This window comes from Acomys minous (assembly GCF_964271855.1).
Source record: "Acomys minous genome assembly, chromosome: 12".
NCBI classification, from domain to species: domain Eukaryota; kingdom Metazoa; phylum Chordata; class Mammalia; order Rodentia; family Muridae; genus Acomys; species Acomys minous.
The window spans coordinates 97,286,807-97,304,445 of NC_140493.1; the positions used below are offsets into that span (position 1 = coordinate 97,286,807).

A 17,639-nucleotide genomic window follows, 5' to 3' on the forward strand; every position below is an offset into this window, starting at 1 on the left:
ATCTATAGATCAGCTGGGTGTGGTGGCGCGTGCCTTTAATTACACTGCTGGGGAGGCAGAGTCAGGTTGATCACTGTGAGTTCAAGGCCAGCCTGGTCTACAAAGGGAGTCCAGGACAGCCAAGGCTACACAGAGAAACCCTGTCTTGAAAACCAGGAAAAAAAAAATATATAGCTCAGTCATTCTGTCCTCAGTAATGGAAGTCCTCCCAAAGTAACAATTATATGAAATGGAATCAAGTCTTTAGTTCCTGATACATTTGTTTTGAATCTTGGTTTCTTAAATTGGGTTGTGGATTATAGATAAATTTTGTTTCCTGATTTTGGCATGTGCATTTTTAAAACAAGGTGTGGAGCATTCTTCCCATCAGTGCTCATTCAGTTATTTGTTTTATGGAAAAAAGGGAGTAACCTCAATGAGTGGGGGTTTGCATGGTTTGTTAAAAGTGAAGCTGGCACTGGAGTTGGCAGCGTTGTGATCAGTTGTACTACTTAATGCATTTCAGTGATGATGGCTTACGTGTGCATTGGAAAAACTGTACTTACTTTGGTTTCATTTTCAGGGAAAGGCACTCCTAGGGGACATAAAATTAGTGATTACTTTGAGGTAAGTTAAATTGGGGGGTAAAAAAACAACCTCCAGTGACTTTAAACAACATAATAATCCTCTTGTTCATTTAAGGCATTAGAGAGCGATATTTTGCCTTTACTGTGATCTTGCCCTTTCTTTTCATCTTCATCAAACTAATGCTGCCCATCTTGTAATAAGAAGGAACTGTTGCTGATTTGCTAGGTTTAAACTTTGTATCGTGTGTCTTGTCTGTGGTGATAGAAGAATTCACATATGAAGTGCACTTTTTCTTGGCCAGACCAGGTTTTGTGTGTCTCAGTGACTAAGGTGTAATGACTTGACTCTGCTTTGGTCCTCTTCCCTTAGCTCAGTGGACTGTGTACTGAGCTCAGTGACTCCTGTGAAGTGGTGACTGAGGATGACCAACACCCTCTGCACTACTGTGTTTCTGCTTCATGTATTTTGAGACCATGGGGGGAAAGGCATTCTTCTCTCATGTCTGTCCAAAACCATGCGTACCATACTTTCAGCTTTTTAATCCATGTTTTCTGTATATCTTGTTACCTTTTTGGGGGAGCTCTTTCTCAAGACTCATTTGAAAAATAGATTTGGCTTACATGGCATTTTTTCCTCTAGAGTGAGATGTATTGACTTAAAGGGCCATGTATAATTAACACCTGTTTGTATATTAATCTTTTACTCTCCTTCTCTGAAGCATGGTACTGTTTTGAATTATTCATATCCATTTTTCCCTGTTGGCCAGTTTGCTGGGGGAAGCGGGCCGGGAACCAGCCCTGGCAGAAGTGTTCCACCAGTTGCACGATCCTCACCGCAACATTCCTTATCCAATCCCTTACCGGTAAGCATTCACCTGCAGACACTGGACACCTGTTACATAGGAGACCCACAACCCAGGGGCGCTTAGGCCACTTCTCTTCCAGGGGGAGTGAGGCACGAGGGGGTAAGCTATACTGTTGCCTGTAAGTCACTTATTTAGACCCGCATCTTCTGCTAGTGGGTCAACTCTGTTTGAGAACTAATACTTCCTGAATTGTCTTTAAGCCTGTCCTTCACTAGTCTCTCAAGGAAGGAATTCCAAGCCAAACATTGGGTTTTAAATCTTTGCCAAATTTGAGTTTCTTTTCTTCCTTTAAAAATTTTAATCAGCTTCTGATATTCAGATTTTCTAGGCTTACTCATTGACATGGTAGAAAACCTGATTCTATAATGTATTTGGGATTGTTTGTTTTCATCCGTTAAGTGAGATTTCAAGGTTTTTAAAGTGTTGTACATTAGTTTGTAGTTTTCAGCCAAGGGCAGTTACACTCCTCAGGGGAATTGTCAGTCTCTGGAGTCATTTCGATTGTCATAACTAGGGCATGGGAAGCATAGGAGCCAGAGGCTAGGGATGCTGGTAAACATTCCTAGAAAGCTACTTAGCACAGCTCATGAAGCAAAGGGTTATCTGGTCTAAAATTCAGTAGTGTTGGTGTTGATTACTTCCTGAACTGGCTGATGTAGAGTTGGTATTAATTTGCTCCAGTACCTTTAGATAATTTGTTGACATTAATCTGTCTTTAATGTGATTAACCTCTTTATCTGGGATCTTAGGAGCTGGGGTAGAAGTTTAAAAAAAAAAAAGAAAGAAAGAAAAAAAAGAGCTTGGGACGCAACTTAGTAGCAGAGTGCTTGTAGGGCCCTGGGTTCAGTCCACGGTGTGGCTTTGACCTTGTCTCATGTACCTTCATAGCTCAAGTGACTGCTAAACAGTACAGGTTCATTTTGCCAGCCCTGCTGGACTGAGTGGCCTTCTGTAATAAAGTTTCTCCATGGCCTGGGGGCTCCTCGCTGGTCTCTGTTCCTGCATACTTGTCTTCTGTACAGCAACAGTCATGTAGTCTTCCTTGAGTGTTGTGAGGCATTCTTCTCAGGGACTTTGTGTTGTTAGTCTCTTTTCTAGAACCATTCTTTACCAGATACCGGCAACCTCTTCAACAAGATGGTGCTCAAAAGTGACCTTAACTAAGTGGTCTCCCCTGCCCATCTTCTCTAAAATAGCATTTCCTCACACCTGTCCAGTCTTGCTTTAATTGTGGGGTGTGTGGGTGTGTGTGTGTGTACACTTATACATGTATAGTGCATGTGCTCATGAATGCAGGCATGCACTTGCCGCAGACCACAGTTTGGAGTGTCTGTCTTTGCCTTACATCTTGTTTGAGATAGGATTTCCCCACTGCTACTGCACCAGGTCATCAGGCCTGAAAGCTTCTGGATACTCTGTCCCTACTTTCCATCTCCCTACAGGAGTACTGGGGTGACAGACACTTACCACCCTTGTGCATCTTTTTTGTGGGTCCTGGGGACTTGAACTTAGGTTACCATGCTTGCATGCCGAGTGTGCCTACCTATCTAGCCACCTCTCCACCCTAATCTTACTTTAAGCCTTAGTATTTGGAACTTCCTCTGTTCTTTCTGTGTCTCTCTACCTCCTTCTCTTCCCTCCATACACAAAATTTGATATATAGTTAAAATTTAAAGTGATATCTGTTTAGGAGAATATATGTGCAATAGTCAATAATTTTCATAAATTGTACCATCATAAGTAACCAAACATTACTAGCCCTAAAATACCATCATTCTGTGCCACTAGGTGTAGCTTTTATCCATAAGAGGAATGTGTATTACTGATTTTGATTGTCTTGCTTATTATAGATCATTTATTGTTATTAGTATATAGCATAGTTTCAGTATATTTCCTCTGTGTGCGGGAGGGTCTACCTGCTTGTCCATGTATGTCTGTACACATGTGAAGGCCAGAAGACAACTTTGGAACCCTGGATGGACGTCATTCCTCATGTACCATCCATCTTTTTTTGAGATATGATCATTGTCCGGGCTGGAACTTGCTAGGTTGGCTCTCAGTGATCTGTCTCCATCTCTCTAGTTTTGGAATTACATGTGTGTGCCACCATGCTTGTTCTGTGTGTTTGTGTGTGTGTGTGTGTGTGTGTGTGTGTGTGTGTATGTGTGTGTGCGCGCGCGCAAATCACAGGATATAAATACAGGTGGGAGGACAATCTGTGGGGGTTGGTTCTCCCCTTCTACCTCGTGGATACAGGAGGTCAAACTCAGGTCATCAGACTTGGCTTCAAGTGTCCCATGTCTGGCTCTCCCTGCCCCTTTAGTTTTGTCTTTTTGCTTTTTGTTTCTCTTCATTAGTGGGCTGCTGAGACAATGTCTCATTATATAGACCAGGCTGGCTTCACACATGCCTCTGCCTCCTGAGTGCTGGGATTAAAGTTATGTGTCACCCTGCCTGGCTGTTTTTTAAGTAGGATCTAGGGATTTAAGTCAAGTCTTCATGGTTTACCAACTGAGCTGTCTCTTGAGCCTTAGTATTAGGATATTTTTATTTAATAACTTGTAAACTCTAATTTTTAACTATTAACTCATTACCCATCTCCTCTGCTAAAGTGTTAGCTTTGTGAGAGAAGGCACCGTGCTGTAGTTCTTGTTCGTTGCTATTTCCATCTGTAACAGCACTTTATTGTATAAAACTAAAGGTATTTTTAACATTCCCTTCATTTGCCATGCAAGAGTTTATCTTGTTGAGTTTTTCAGCCTCTAGCATCCAAAAATGCTTGGAGTCCAATTGTTGAAAAGGAAGTTCAATAATGTCATTTTGTGTCTCTCTCCTTTTTTTGTTTTTTGGTTTTTTTTTTTTTTTAGACAAGGTTTCTCTGTGTAGCCTTGGCTGTCCTGGACTCCCTTTGTAGACCAGGCTGGCCTTGAACGTAGAGAGATCCGTGTGCCTCTGCCTCTCGAGTGCTGGGATCAAAGGTGTGCGCCACCACTGCCTGTTTCTTTTCTTTTTTTAAGTAAATTTTTATTTTTTGCTTTGATTTTTGTTGTTTGTTTGTCTTTTTTGGAGCTAAGGACTGGACTTTGAGGCCGTGCACTCTAGGAAGTGTGCCATTGTTGAGCTGCTCCCCAAGCCCCACTAATCATTTTTTTTGTACTTTTGTTGAATAATTTAAACCCCAAAATGTGCATAAAATGTGAACATTTTCATGAAGGAGTTTATTCCATTTACTTTATTCTTTTGGTATTGATTAATTGATTGAGACAGTGCCTCATGTGGTGAAGACTGGCCTTGAACTTGCTATGTAGTATAAGGATGAATTCTAATTTCTGATCCTCCTGTGTTCACCTGCCAGGTTCTAGGGTTACAGGTGTTTGCAGCCATGCTAGTCAAGGGTCTATCACTGAGCTGTGTCCCCTTCTGAGGCTGCGCTTTTGGTATTCTAAAGGTTCAATATGTATCTTTTTAAATTTTTTCTTCTGGGTTGTGAATCTTTGGGGCTTTGGAATCTGTTGGTTGATACACTGTTCTAGTTCTGAATAATTAATAGTTCTTGTCTCCTCAGATATCATCTCTGCACTGTGCCTTTCCTGCTTTTAGCATTATCTTCCCTCCCTCCTGACTTCATTTCTGTGTATTCTTCTGTCTATGTATGCTTCTTTATAGACTATTTCTTCTCTTGCCCCTCAGTTTCCAGACTATAGGGTGTTTTGTTTTGTTTTTGTTCCTAATTCATATTCATTTTCTCTCTCTCTCTCTCTCTCTCTCTCTCTCTCTCGTTTTTCGAGACAGTTTCTCTGTGTAGCCTTGGTTAGTCTGGACTCACTTTTTAGACCAGGCTAGTCTTGAACTCACAGAGATCTGCCTGCCTCTACCTTCCAAGTGCTGGGATTAAAGGTGTGCACCACCGGGTTTGGAGAGATTGTTCTGCACTTAAGAGCACTGGCTGTTCTTCTAGAGGACCCAGGTTTAATTCCCAGCATCCACATGGCTGTTTGTAACGCCAGTTCCAGGAATATCCTCATGTAGACATATATATATACAGGCAAAACACCAGTGCACATAAAATACAAATAAATAAATCTTTAAAAAAATAAAGTGCACCACCATTGCCTGGCTCCAGACTGTTTTCTTGTCTTTTATTTGCTCTTAGCTGCAACAAAGTCTTTATTTTGTTACTGCTTTTATTTGTCTCTTTGTTCTGAGATATTGGGCTCAATCTCCAGAGATGTTGTTATGTGCTAAGCAAATGCTCTACTATGAGCTGTTTCTACCCTGAGCCTTGCTGCTGCTTGAAAAAATAAAGCTCTCCACTGTTTGTTCACTTATTTCAGGCTTTGTTTATTCATTCTTTCTTCATTTTGTAAGGATTGAAAATTTTTATATATGTGACTATTCTGCCTATTAGTGTGTATGTGAGCCCTGTGTGTACCTTGTGCCCATGTCAGACAAGGATGTCAGATCCCTTGGCATTGGAGTTACTGATGGTGGTGATATACCATGTAGGTGCTGAGAACTGAACCTCAAGTCTTCTATAAGAGCATAATATTCTCTTAACTGCTAAGCATCCTTAGTCCTGCCTGCCTGCCTGCCGAACTATGTACCCACCCACCCATCCACCCATCTGTCTGTCTGTGTCTGTCTGTCTGTCCGTCTATCTATCTATGCATCTATTTTTTGAGACAGGTTTTCTCTGTAGTCTTGGCTGTCCTGGATTCACTTTGTAGACCAGGCTGGCCTTGAATTCACAGAGATCCACTTGCTTCTGCCTCCCTAGTGTTGGGATTACAGGCGTGCACTACCGAACCCAGTGAAAAACCATTTTTGACTGTGAAGATATTTTTGTTGGTGGTGGATTTCTCTTTTGGAAGGGTGTTTTTGTTGTTGTTGTTTGGTTTTTGCTTTTTTGTTTTAAGACAGGGTCTTACTCTGTACCCTTTACTATCCTGGAACTCGCTCTCTCATGACTAGGCTGGCCTTGAACTCACAGAGATCTGCTTGCCATCTAAGGGCTGGGATTAAAGGTATATGCTACCACCCATTGATAACATTTGTTCGTTGAGGGAGAATTTTTAGTTGCTTCTTAGTTCCTAGGTAGTTTACCTTTCTGATGCAACTTTATCAAAGTTAAGTCCTATATATTTTTGGTTAGTTTATTTTGGTTGTTTTAGCTGTCAAAAGATTTATTTCGGAGCTGGAGAGATGGCTCAGAAGTTAAGAGCACTGGCTGTTCCTCCAAAGGAGCTGGGTTCTATTCCCAGCAACCACATGGCAGCTCACAACTGTCTGTGATTCCACTTCTGGAAGATCTGACACTCTCATACAGGCATACATGCAGGGAAAACACCAGTGCCCATTAAATAAAATTTAAAAATACTGATTTGGATTTTCCTAACCTTTCCTGAGCCCTAGTCCCCTACATTGCCAGGGCAATTTCATTGCAGTCACCGGAGGGCAGAAGAAAGTTTTCCCTTGGTTTACCCTTTCCCTGAGAGTGTAGATCAGCTGTATTGGAGCCCACCTTGAAGTGGAAAGTGTTTCCTGTTGAGCTTTCTACTTGGGTGGGCTTTGGTTCAGTGTCTACTTGACACCATGGTGCCCTGGAATCAAAATTGAGTATCTGCAAGTACCCTTAGGGTCATCTATGTATGCCTTTGATGTTCCTTTTACTTGTCATATGCTCTTAGATTTTTTTCCTAGCATATCCTGGATGTTCTGACAAATCTTTGATGTCTGTATGTTCTTTAAAGATATTTATCCTGCCCTTTTAAAAATTGTTATTTTGATCATAGGTCATGCTAAGCTGCCCTGGCTAGCCTGGAATTTGTTATGGATTAACGGCGTGTACCCAGCCATGTGTGTTTTCTGCGGTGCTAGGAATTGAAGTTCTTAGCTGTGTCCCTGGCCTATGTCATGCCTTTGAATTTTTCTTTTTATTTTCTTTTTTTTGGGGGGGGTTGGGGTGTTTTTTTGTTTTTTTTTTTTTTTTTGGTTTTTGAGATAAAGTTTTTCTGTGTAGCCTTTACTGTCCTGGACTCACTTTGTAGACCAAGCTGGCCTTGAACTGACAGTGATCCACCTGCCTCTGCCTCCCAAGTGATGGGATTAAAGGCGTGTGCCACCACCGTCCGGCCGCCTTTAAATTTGTTTTATTCAAACATCTTAACCTGCCTTTATCCCAAAAATCTTTAAAGGCTTTTGACCTTAGTAGGTATTTATTGACTATAGGGCAGAGTGGTTGACTTAGTGAGCATATTGTGGTGAATGGTACCACATATAAGGCATAAACTCAAGCTGTTACACTTGGTAGGGTAGGAGGGTTGATTTTGAGGAGGACTTGTTACTCATAGAGTGGAAGACAAGATTCATTTGTCAGGAGCATTTGATACATTTATTTTACTTTTACTTTCCATAATGACTAGTTAAGTAGCCAGGTATTGTGGTACACAGCTGTAATCCCAGCACTTGTGCAGGTGAAACAAGAGGGCTATGTATTTGAAGTTAGTCTAATGCTAAATAGCCATACCCTGTCGCAAAAATTAAAGGACTGGAGAGATGGTGCAGCAGTTACAAGCGCTTGCTTCCAGCACCGACACAGTGGCTCATAACCATCCTGCAACCCTGTAACTTCAGGGTAATTCCTAAATTAAAGAGTATATTTAAGGCTGGGCATTGTGGTGCAGGCCTTTAATCCCAGCACTTGAGGCAAAGGCAGGCGGATCGCTGTGAGTTCAAGACCTGCCTGGTCTACAAAGTAAGTTTAGGACAGCCATGACTACACAGAGAAACCCTGTCTAAAAGGGGGGGGGGGAGGGCGGGGGCGGGGAAAGATCATTCCAAGCCAGGCATTGGAGGTGCACTTCTGCAATCCTAGCGCTTGGGAGGCAAGGATATAGTTAGATCTGTGTGAGTTTGAAGCCAACTTGGTTTTCAACTTGTCCTTGAAGTTCCAGGACAGCCAAGGCTACATAGAGAAACCTCTTTCTGTATATAATATATAAATATATATTTACATCTATAGTTATGATTTATTAACAGTTTGAGTTTCTTAATTTTGGTATATCCAACTAATATTGAGTTTTGTTATTATAGTCTTTCCAGTGAGAAAAATACCTTGATTTAACTTTATTTCTTCACTAGAGTTTTTTGTTTGTTTGTTTGTTCGTTTGTTTTTTGAGACAGAGTTTCTCTGTGTAGACTTCCTTGGCTACCCTAGACTCGCTTTGTAGACTGGGCTGGCCTCGAACTCACAGCAGTCTGCCGGCCTCTGCCTCCCCAGTGCTGGGATTAAAGGTGCCCTGCCTTTCGCTAGGGATATTAAACATCTTTTCATATGTTGGATGGTCTTTTCAGTTTCTCTCATAAGGAGTATTGGTGTCATTTACTGATCTATTGGAATAGTTGCTTTTTCTTCATATTATATAGGAGGACATTTTAGGATTCCTAACTCATGTTGTAAATATGTTTGCAAGTTTCTAACATAAATTTATGTTGACTTTTTATTCAATTTTTAAAATGTCTTTTCTTTATTATTTTATGCATTTTAAGTTATGTATTGATAGCTTTATGATTAAAAACCACGCATACGCATGCTGCATCTCCTGGTGTAAGTCTCACTAGTAAAGTATAGCAGCATTTGCTAGTTTTTATGTGATAGAAAATAGGAAGATACTTGTATAACTTCAGAAATAGTGTTCCAATCTTACAAATACATTTCCTTTACTATGAAATAGGCTTTCTTCACAAATTATATGTCCATATTATGTGGATTTATTTCTGAATTACTTGCTTTTTTGCCACTAGACGTTTTAGTTTTTTGAGGTAGGGTTTCTCTGTACAGCCTTGTACTCTGTGTAGACCAGGCCGGCCTTGACATCCACCTGCCTCTGCATCTTGAGTGCTACTATTAAAGACATGTGCCACCACGCCCAGCACCACTAGATTTCTTAAAAATACAGAAATAAGTAAACTTACAAATATTTTGAGACAAGTGTCACCCGTGTAACTCAGGCTGACTGAATTCATGACCTTCATGCCTCCTCCTCTCAAGTGTTGGTATGTTGTCATTTTGAAAGTAGTTTTGTGTGTTTTGATATCGAATGAAGCTTCTATAATATTCTTTATTAAACATTATGTGACTTTGGTTAAACTCCTAGTAAAACCTAAAAGCCAGTGAGAATTTATCTTTCCCCTCCAAGGCTTAGGAGCAAAATAAGTAAAAACTCTGTTCTTAGAGAAATTTGAAATTGGTGCATTTTGAATTCAGGAGCAGGGTATCACCATTTAGTTTGTCATTTTGTTTGTTTGTTTGTTTGTTTTTTAAGACATGATCTCTCCACATGCCCTGTCTGTTCTTGAGCTAACTGTGTAGACCAGGTTGGCCGTGAACTCAGATGTGCCTGCCTCATCTTAGATTGTCTTGTATGTTCATCTGTGAAGCTGTTTAGTTTTCTGTACATGGATTTTTATAGGCAATATCTTACATAATTCTGGGTATTGTTTGTTATTTTGATCATGTTCGTCTGTTACTTGTTGGTGGTAATTAGTGTATAGTAATGTTGCTGAGCTTTTGTTTGTGGCTAGTTTGTTTGGTTTCCTTTGTGAATATTTGTCATCAAAAAATGGCATTTTAAAATATTTTCCAGTGTTTATATCACATTGTCATATGTTACCTTGCCTGTTCCAACTTTAACGAAGGTCTCTACTATAGTACTGTTAGTAATATTTTTAGTGACTTTTGAGAAAATACTCACTTAGGTATTGCCTTACAATGTACAAGTTAATTTTATCATCCAAAGAGAAGAATTATAATTTTTTCCTATCATTAATGTAATAAATTATTTTATGAGATTTTCTAATATTTAACTATCCTTCCATTTCTGGAATAAACTAAACACTCTTATGGCATGTTTCTCCCTTGCTGTCCTCCGTTCTACTTGCATTTAATTTAGATTTGTTTCATGTGAGGTATAGTGAGAGTAGAATTCAGTAAAAAGCCCTTGAGTGCTATGGACTCCTGTTTGTAAAGCAGCAGCAGTCATTTCATTCTTGGTGTACTCACAGGATGGAAAGGATGTTTCCTGTGTCAGATTGAGAGTGTCATGAAGGTGACATTGAACAATACAAAGTAATCTGCACATTCAGTTATGCAAAATTAGAATCATGAGAATGTCTTTTATATAATCTGAGTAAGGTATTTACTCAGGCTTGATGATAGTGACCATGCTGTTAGGCTTTGTGTTTTCAGAGATGGTTTGTGTTTTAAAGCATATTTCTTATGATGCCTATTCTAGCCTGTGGCATGTTTATGGGTATTCAGATTATCTTTCTCACATCAGTTGTGTGGTTTTTTAATATTTTCCAGCGTCGAGTAGAACAGCCCCTGTATGGTTTAGATGGCAGTGCTGCAAAGGAGGCTTTAGAAGAGCAGTCCGCCCTGCCAACCCTCATGTCAGTGATGCTAGCAAAGCCTCGTCTTGACACAGAGCAGCTAGCACCACGGGGAGCTGGCCTCTGCTTCACCTTTGTCTCTGTGAGTATAAGGCTGCATGCTAAAGGTGTTTACTCTTCTGGAGTTCTTATTTTAATAGAGAGGATGTTTTCTGTCCTTTTATCATTTAAAAAATAGTTTCTTTTAAAAAAATTTTATTTTATGTGCATTGGTGTTTTGCCTGCTGTCTTGGAACTCGCTCTGTAAACTAGGCTGGCTTTGAACTCACGGTGATCCGCCTGCCTCTGCTTCCCAAGTGCTGGGATTAAAGGCTGGAATTAAAGTGCTACCATCGCCAGGTTTAATTTATTATTTATGCAGTGTTCTGCCTGCATGTGAGCCAGCAGGCCAGAAGAAGGCACCAGATCTCATTATAGATTGTTGTGAGCCACTATTTGGTTGCTGGGAATTGAACTCAGGAACTTTGGAAGAGCAGCCAGTGCTCTTAACCAGTGAAAAATTATGGGTATATGTGCGTGCCTGTGTGGATATGCACACTTGTGTGAGTAAGAACCTGCAGAGACCAGAAGGGAGTGTTGGATCCCCTGGAGCTTGAATTAGCGGTGGTTGTGCCGTCCACCATATGTGCTGGGAACTAGACTTGACCCTATAAAAGCAGTACAGTGCTTATCTGCTGAGCTGTCTCTCCAGCTCTTCATCTTCCTCTTCTTCTTTTTAAAAAGATTTATTTATTTATTTATTTATTATAGATACAGTACTCTGCCTGCTTATACCTCTACAGGCCAGAAGAGGAAGTCAGGTCACATTATAGGTGGTTATGAGCCACCATGTGACTGCTGGGAATTGAACTTAGGACCACTGGAAGAGCAGCCAGTGCTCTTAACCTCTGAGCCATCTCTCCAGCCCCACTTCTTCTTACTCAAAGGCATGGATGTTGCAACCATAGTCCCTGCGGTTGAAGCTCTGACGATACGCTGTTCTGCCAAAGTCCTGAGAATACATGGGAAAGAAAATGCCACCTTAGGTTGACAAAGTCAAAAAAAGACAGATTCCATTTTAGACAGAATTTCATTTATCTGAGGATCACCAAATTCCACCTAACAGTTATTGCAAACTAATATTTGAGTCGTGTAGTTTTATTCTGTAAGCAGGCATTATGAAGAGGCATTCCCCTGTATATGTGGTCTGTCCACGCTGGCCTTCTCACTCTTGAGAATTATGTGTCCCCTCTTAAAAGGAATGTTGTTTGTTCATTTCAACCTTTTTTTTAAATTAAGGATTTAAAAAACTGTATGCATATGGGCATGTCTGTATGTGTATATGTGCACTAGTGTGCTGTGCCCATGGGGCCCAAAATGGGGGAGATGTCAGAGTCCCCGGGAGCTGGAGTTACAGTTAATTGTGTGCCTCTCTGGTATGTGTGCTGGGAATTGAACTCAAATCTTCTGAAGAGCATCAAGTGCTTTTAACTGCTTAGCCGTCTTTCCAGCCCCTCTTTCTTCCTCTTTAAAGAGTTGTATTCAGATTGAGGGTGCAGCCTAGTTGGTAGAATGCTTGTCTCACATCTGTGATGCCCAGGTTCAGTTCCCAGTACCACATGGAACTGGACATGGTGGTACATGCTTGCAGTCATAGTGCCAGAGAGGTAACAGCAAGAGAGTCAGAAGTTGAAGGTTATCCTTGACTATATACTAAGTTTGAGGCCAACCTGGGCTACATTAGAATTCTATATCTAGAATGAATATATATATATATATATATATATATATATGTATATGTATATGTATATGTATATGTATATATGCATACATACACACACAGAGAGACACATATTTGTAGATAGATAGGAGGAAGCCAAATGGTGTAAAATTTTGACTCCATGTAATTTGCCATAATGTAATTTGAAACAAAATTTACTATTTAGTGTCTGTGTTTTGTCAACTGTTCATGTATTTGCCAAGGGAAGTGTGATGTACAGGTTGGCCCCCATTGTTCCATTATTAAGGTCTTTTTTTCCCTCTCTCTCTCTCTCTCCCTCTCTCCCTCTCTCCCTCTCTCCCTCTCTCCCTCTCCCTCCCTCTTTCTACCCCTCCCTCCCTCCCTCCTCCCTCCTCCCTCCTCTCTTTCCTCTCATGTGGTAGCCTAGGCTGCTCTGAAACTCACTGTGTATCCCTAACTTCTCTCAGACTTGAGGCAATCTTACTTTATCCTTGTGAGTGCTGGAGTTACAGGGATGAACCATCTAGCAAGACCACCCTGTCTATAGAAAAAGAAATCACCACCAATCCCAGTTTTACCTCTTGTTGATTTTCTGTAGTTAAGAGTCCCTGGCTTTCTGTTCTGTGGAGTATACCATGAGTCATTACCCCATGTGCAACTCTGTCTGGAAAGGCAATGGAGGTGTTGGATGTCTTCTTTCCTTCCCTCCCTCCCTCCTTCCTTCCTTCCTTCCTTCCTTCCTTACTTACTTACTTAAGTTTTATCTGTGTGTGTTTTGCCTGTCTGTTATGTATATGAACCATGTATATATATGCCTGGTACTTACAGGGCCAGAAGTGTTATGATGGTTATGAGTGGGTGCTAAGTTGGAACCTGTGTCCTGAAAAAGCAGCCAATGAGTGTTCTTAACTGTTGAGCCATCTCTGCAGCCCCATGTTGGGTATCTTAAGGAAAGGAAATAAAAACAATAAAAGAGTTAGCTGGGTTAGGGAATCACATACTGTTTTAAATATTTCTTCAAAGTTTGTTTGGAAGTTCTAGAAGGGGAGCAGCCATACTTAAGAATGGCCCTCTGAGATTGAGAAAGGTGGTCCTCCTCACCTAAGTATTGCTTTGGGAGTGAGTAATGTGTGTGATGTAGGCATGGAAGAAAGAGACACTGTCCTGGCTGGTAAGAGCAAGTCAGATCAACCGTGGCCATCAGGTGAATGACAGATACCTCAATCAGATGTTATGAAATACTTTCTTAGCACTATCGTCGCTTTGCCTCAAGAATAGAAAAATATTTTTAAAAAGGTATTTTTCAGAATTGTTTAATCATCCAAGGAATGAGAACCCCTGCTGTGAGAATTGCTTTTTCCCCCCATGTCTGTTTATCATTCATAGAATTTTTTTTTTTTGAGACAGGGTTTCTCTGTGTAGCCTTGGCTGTCCCAGAATTCACTATGTAGACCAGGCTGGCCTAATACACACAGGAGATCTGCCTGCCTCTGCATCCTAAGTGCTGAGATTAAAGGCATGCGACACCACCACCCAGCTCATTCATAGATTTGTTGTTGTTGTTGCTGTTCCCCCCCCCCCCAAGACAGGGTCTCTCTGTGTAGCCTTGGCTGTCCTAGACTAATTTTGTAGACCAGGCTGGCCTCGAACTCATAGCTATCCGCCTGCCTCTGCTTCCCGAGTGCTGAGATTAAAGGCGTGCGCCACCATCGCCTGGCCATAGATCTTTATGAGATCGTCATTGTGGATCTGAGTTTTTAGGCAAAACCATTTAGTTTTTGTTTTTTATTTCTCTCTCTCTCTCTCTCTCTCTCTCTCTCTCTCTCTCTCTCTCTCTGTGTGTGTGTGTGTGTGTGTGTGTGTGTGTGTGTGTGTGTGTGTGTGTTCACGTATGGATGCACATATGGAGGCCAGAGGTCAGCATTAAGGATCTCCACATTTTCTTTACTTTCACTGACTGTATCAGTTGGGTAGACTGGTTGGCCAGTAAGCTTTAGGGATCTGCCCATCTCTGTGGGGCCCGATGGGTTCCACAATCCCTAATGATATGAGGGAAGATTCAGTATTCCACGGGATAGAAATGTTGTTTCAGGGTATTGGCAAAATTGCAACTGCTGTTGCAAAACTCTTTCCTGCATTATACTTAGAGGGAATTCTTTGTTTTCTCATTGTCCTTTTATTACAATATTTCGTGCTTAGAAGGATTAGAAGACAGGCTAATGGCATAGAAAAGCCGGAAGGGTCAGTAAGTTCTATCCTTTTGGAAAAGATTGCAGATTTGACTGGACAGATAGAAAGGCTGAGGAATGAAAATGAAGGGATGGGAAAGCGGATAGAATTTTTGGCATTTGGTAGTGATGAAGGACAGAAAATAGAGAGACCGGAAAGCCAGAAAAACCAGGAAGAGTCAATAAGCTCTATCCTTTTGGAAAGAATTACTGACTTGACTGAACAAATGGGCAAAATGCAGAGAAAACTGGAAGGGCTGGAAAAGCAGAAGGTACCTTTGGTTAAAAAGGGTGGAGAAGGTCAGAAACCAGAGGCAAAGGAAGCCAGACCGACCAAAAGGTCTTTGGAAGTAAATGTACCAGTGGAGGATACCTCCACAGTCACCCAGCACCTTCAGCTTTTCCAGTCACTGTAAGACATGTAATCGAGCCAAATGGTGCTGAGGGTCATGACGAAATAGCCTGGTGTCCTGTAGACATGATGGATTTAAAACATTTTAAAGAATCTGTCGTCAGATATGGTATGCATTCTAACTTCGTTAAACAAATGTTAAACAGCTGGGCCTATCAGAATAGACTTGTTCCCCAAGATTGGAAAAATTTAGTTTCAGCGGTATTGGAAGCGGCACAACAGTTACAGTGGCTTGAATGTGTGGGACCAGATGGGCAGATAGGGAGGCTGAAACCCTATGTGGCTGACATTCCTATAAATCTATGGGGAAGAGACCTTTTACAGCAATGGGGCAGGCCGGAAGCACCATCTCCAACTCCCATGCCCAGCCTTTTGATTTCCCCGATGACAACCCGAATGCCAAAAAAATCGCTGCTGGCCATGAACTCCAGCCATTAGCCATCGTGGACCAGCGACCTTCCAACAGAGCCAACACATCTCTGCTTGAATTATAAGTGCAAATGTATGTTGCCATGCCTGCTTTTTGTATGAACTGGGATCTGAACTTAACTCAAATTCTATGCTTCTGTGGCAGGCACTTCACCTGCTAACCCATCTCTCCCACTTGCTTGCCTTCCTTGATTGCCATATGAATTGCCCCCGATTCCAGAGGAATGCCTTAGTCATTCTGTACGTATTTACTGTGTGTCCACGGTGTGACAGGCGCAGAGTTAAATACACAGACTTGTGATTAGCATTCTTGATGTTCCCTAATGTAAACTAAAGGATATGGGTCCCTGCTTGTGGGGTGGGCACATTAGAAGAACTACCTACCTTGTCCCATCAGTAGTGCTTTGAGGTTGTCAGGCCTAGCTGGATTAATCTCGTGTTGCAGAGAGTAACCAAGAGATCGCGTAAGAAGAAGAAATACTTCAAATGTATAAAATCCCAAACCCAGGTGCTTTGATATAATTGTCTTTGTCTTTGCTGCTTAGTAATATTAAGAAGAAAAGTGAAAGAGTTAAGCAAGTATTGCAAATCAGTAAAAACAGGCAGAGACGAGAAGGGCAAAGGTGGCTTTATGGGAGAGAAAAGGCCAAATGCTTAATAACTCTCAACTTAGGCCATAAAGAACTATAGAATTGGAAGATAACTTTTGTTGGTTTTGTTTTTGTCTTTTGAGACAGAGTCTCTCTGTATAATTCTCGAACTTACTGTGTAGTCCAGGCTGGCCTTGAGCTCAGAGAGCCTCCTGTCTCTCCCTCCCAAGTACTGGATTTAGAAGTGTGCACCACCATGCTTGACTAAGAAGATAACTTTTAACAAGGATTCAGACATTTTATATTTTGGGTGGAGAGATGGTTTAGTAGGTTCAGAGTACATGTTACTCTTAGGAGGACCTGGGTTTGTTTCCCAGCTCCCCCGTGGCCGCTCATCGCCCTCTGTAGCTCTAGTTCTAAAGAATCCAATGCCCTCTTGTGACCACAGAGGACACCAGGCACAGATAGACACACACATAATACACTCGTATACATAGAGTAAAAATCAATAAAAAAATTAAGAAGTAGGGGCTGAAGAGATGGCTCAGCAGTTAAGAGCACCGTCTGCTCTTCCAAAGGTCCTGAGTTCAATTCCCAGCACCCACATGGTGGCTCACAACCACCTGAAATGAGATCCAGTGCCTTCTTGTGGTGGGCAGGCACACGTGTGGACAGAATACTGTATAAATAATAAATAAAATCTTAAAAATTAAAAAGTAGAAATTTGATATTTGTTTGCTTAGGTTTTAGTTTAAAAGCTTCCACAGCTTTGTATTGACTATCAATTAATTGGTGCAATTATTTAGAGACATCGATCATATATTTGTGTTAGGTTTATGTAACTTTGGGTTTAGAAATTATGTTCGTACAAGACTACAGAGACATATTATGGTATTGTTTTTTTAAATGTATTTAGTGTGTGTATGAGTGTTACACCTGCATGCATGTGTGTGCACCACCTGTGTGCCTAGTGCCCTCAGAAGTCAGAAGAGGGTGTCAAATTTCCTGGAAATTAAATTACAGATGTTTGCGAGCCACCTTGTGGGTGCTGGAAGCCAAACCCAGTTCCTTTGCAAAACTACCAAATGCCCTTAACTGCTGAGCCAACCAACTCCTATTTGTAGTTACAAAAATCTAGAAGCAATTTTCCTTCACCAGTGTGCCTACATGTATGATTTCCAATTGCTAAATCCTAGTGGTCAGTGGTCAGGGTCAGAGCTCATCCAGCAGTCTGTTAGCCAGCACACACTTAACTCGCCTTCATCACCAGCTTTCCACACTTCTGTCTCTACACACTAGAATGTTATAGAGCTCAGACTGAGATTCTTTTCTCTCTCCATTTTCTACTTAATCTCATCTAGTTTGCCATTAAAACCTG

The 17,639-nt window shown here is 41.2% G+C and overlaps 1 protein-coding gene across 8 annotated transcripts in view; it reads left to right on the forward strand.

Annotated features, from left to right (window-relative positions):
* The window catches only part of TLK2 (tousled like kinase 2), a 129,330-nt gene that overhangs the window by 57,602 nt on the left and 54,089 nt on the right, over window positions 1-17,639 (forward strand). For 5 of the 8 annotated variants that reach the window (XM_084750047.1, XM_084750046.1, XM_084750045.1 and 2 more), the window contains 3 exons: window positions 563-606; window positions 1,334-1,429; window positions 10,797-10,964. In XM_084750047.1, the coding sequence (XP_084606173.1) occupies window positions 563-606; window positions 1,334-1,429; window positions 10,797-10,964 (308 nt within the window). The remainder of the gene's footprint in view (window positions 1-562; window positions 607-1,333; window positions 1,430-10,796; window positions 10,965-17,639) is intronic. The other 3 variants (XM_084750044.1, XM_084750051.1, XM_084750049.1) reach the window with 2 other exon arrangements.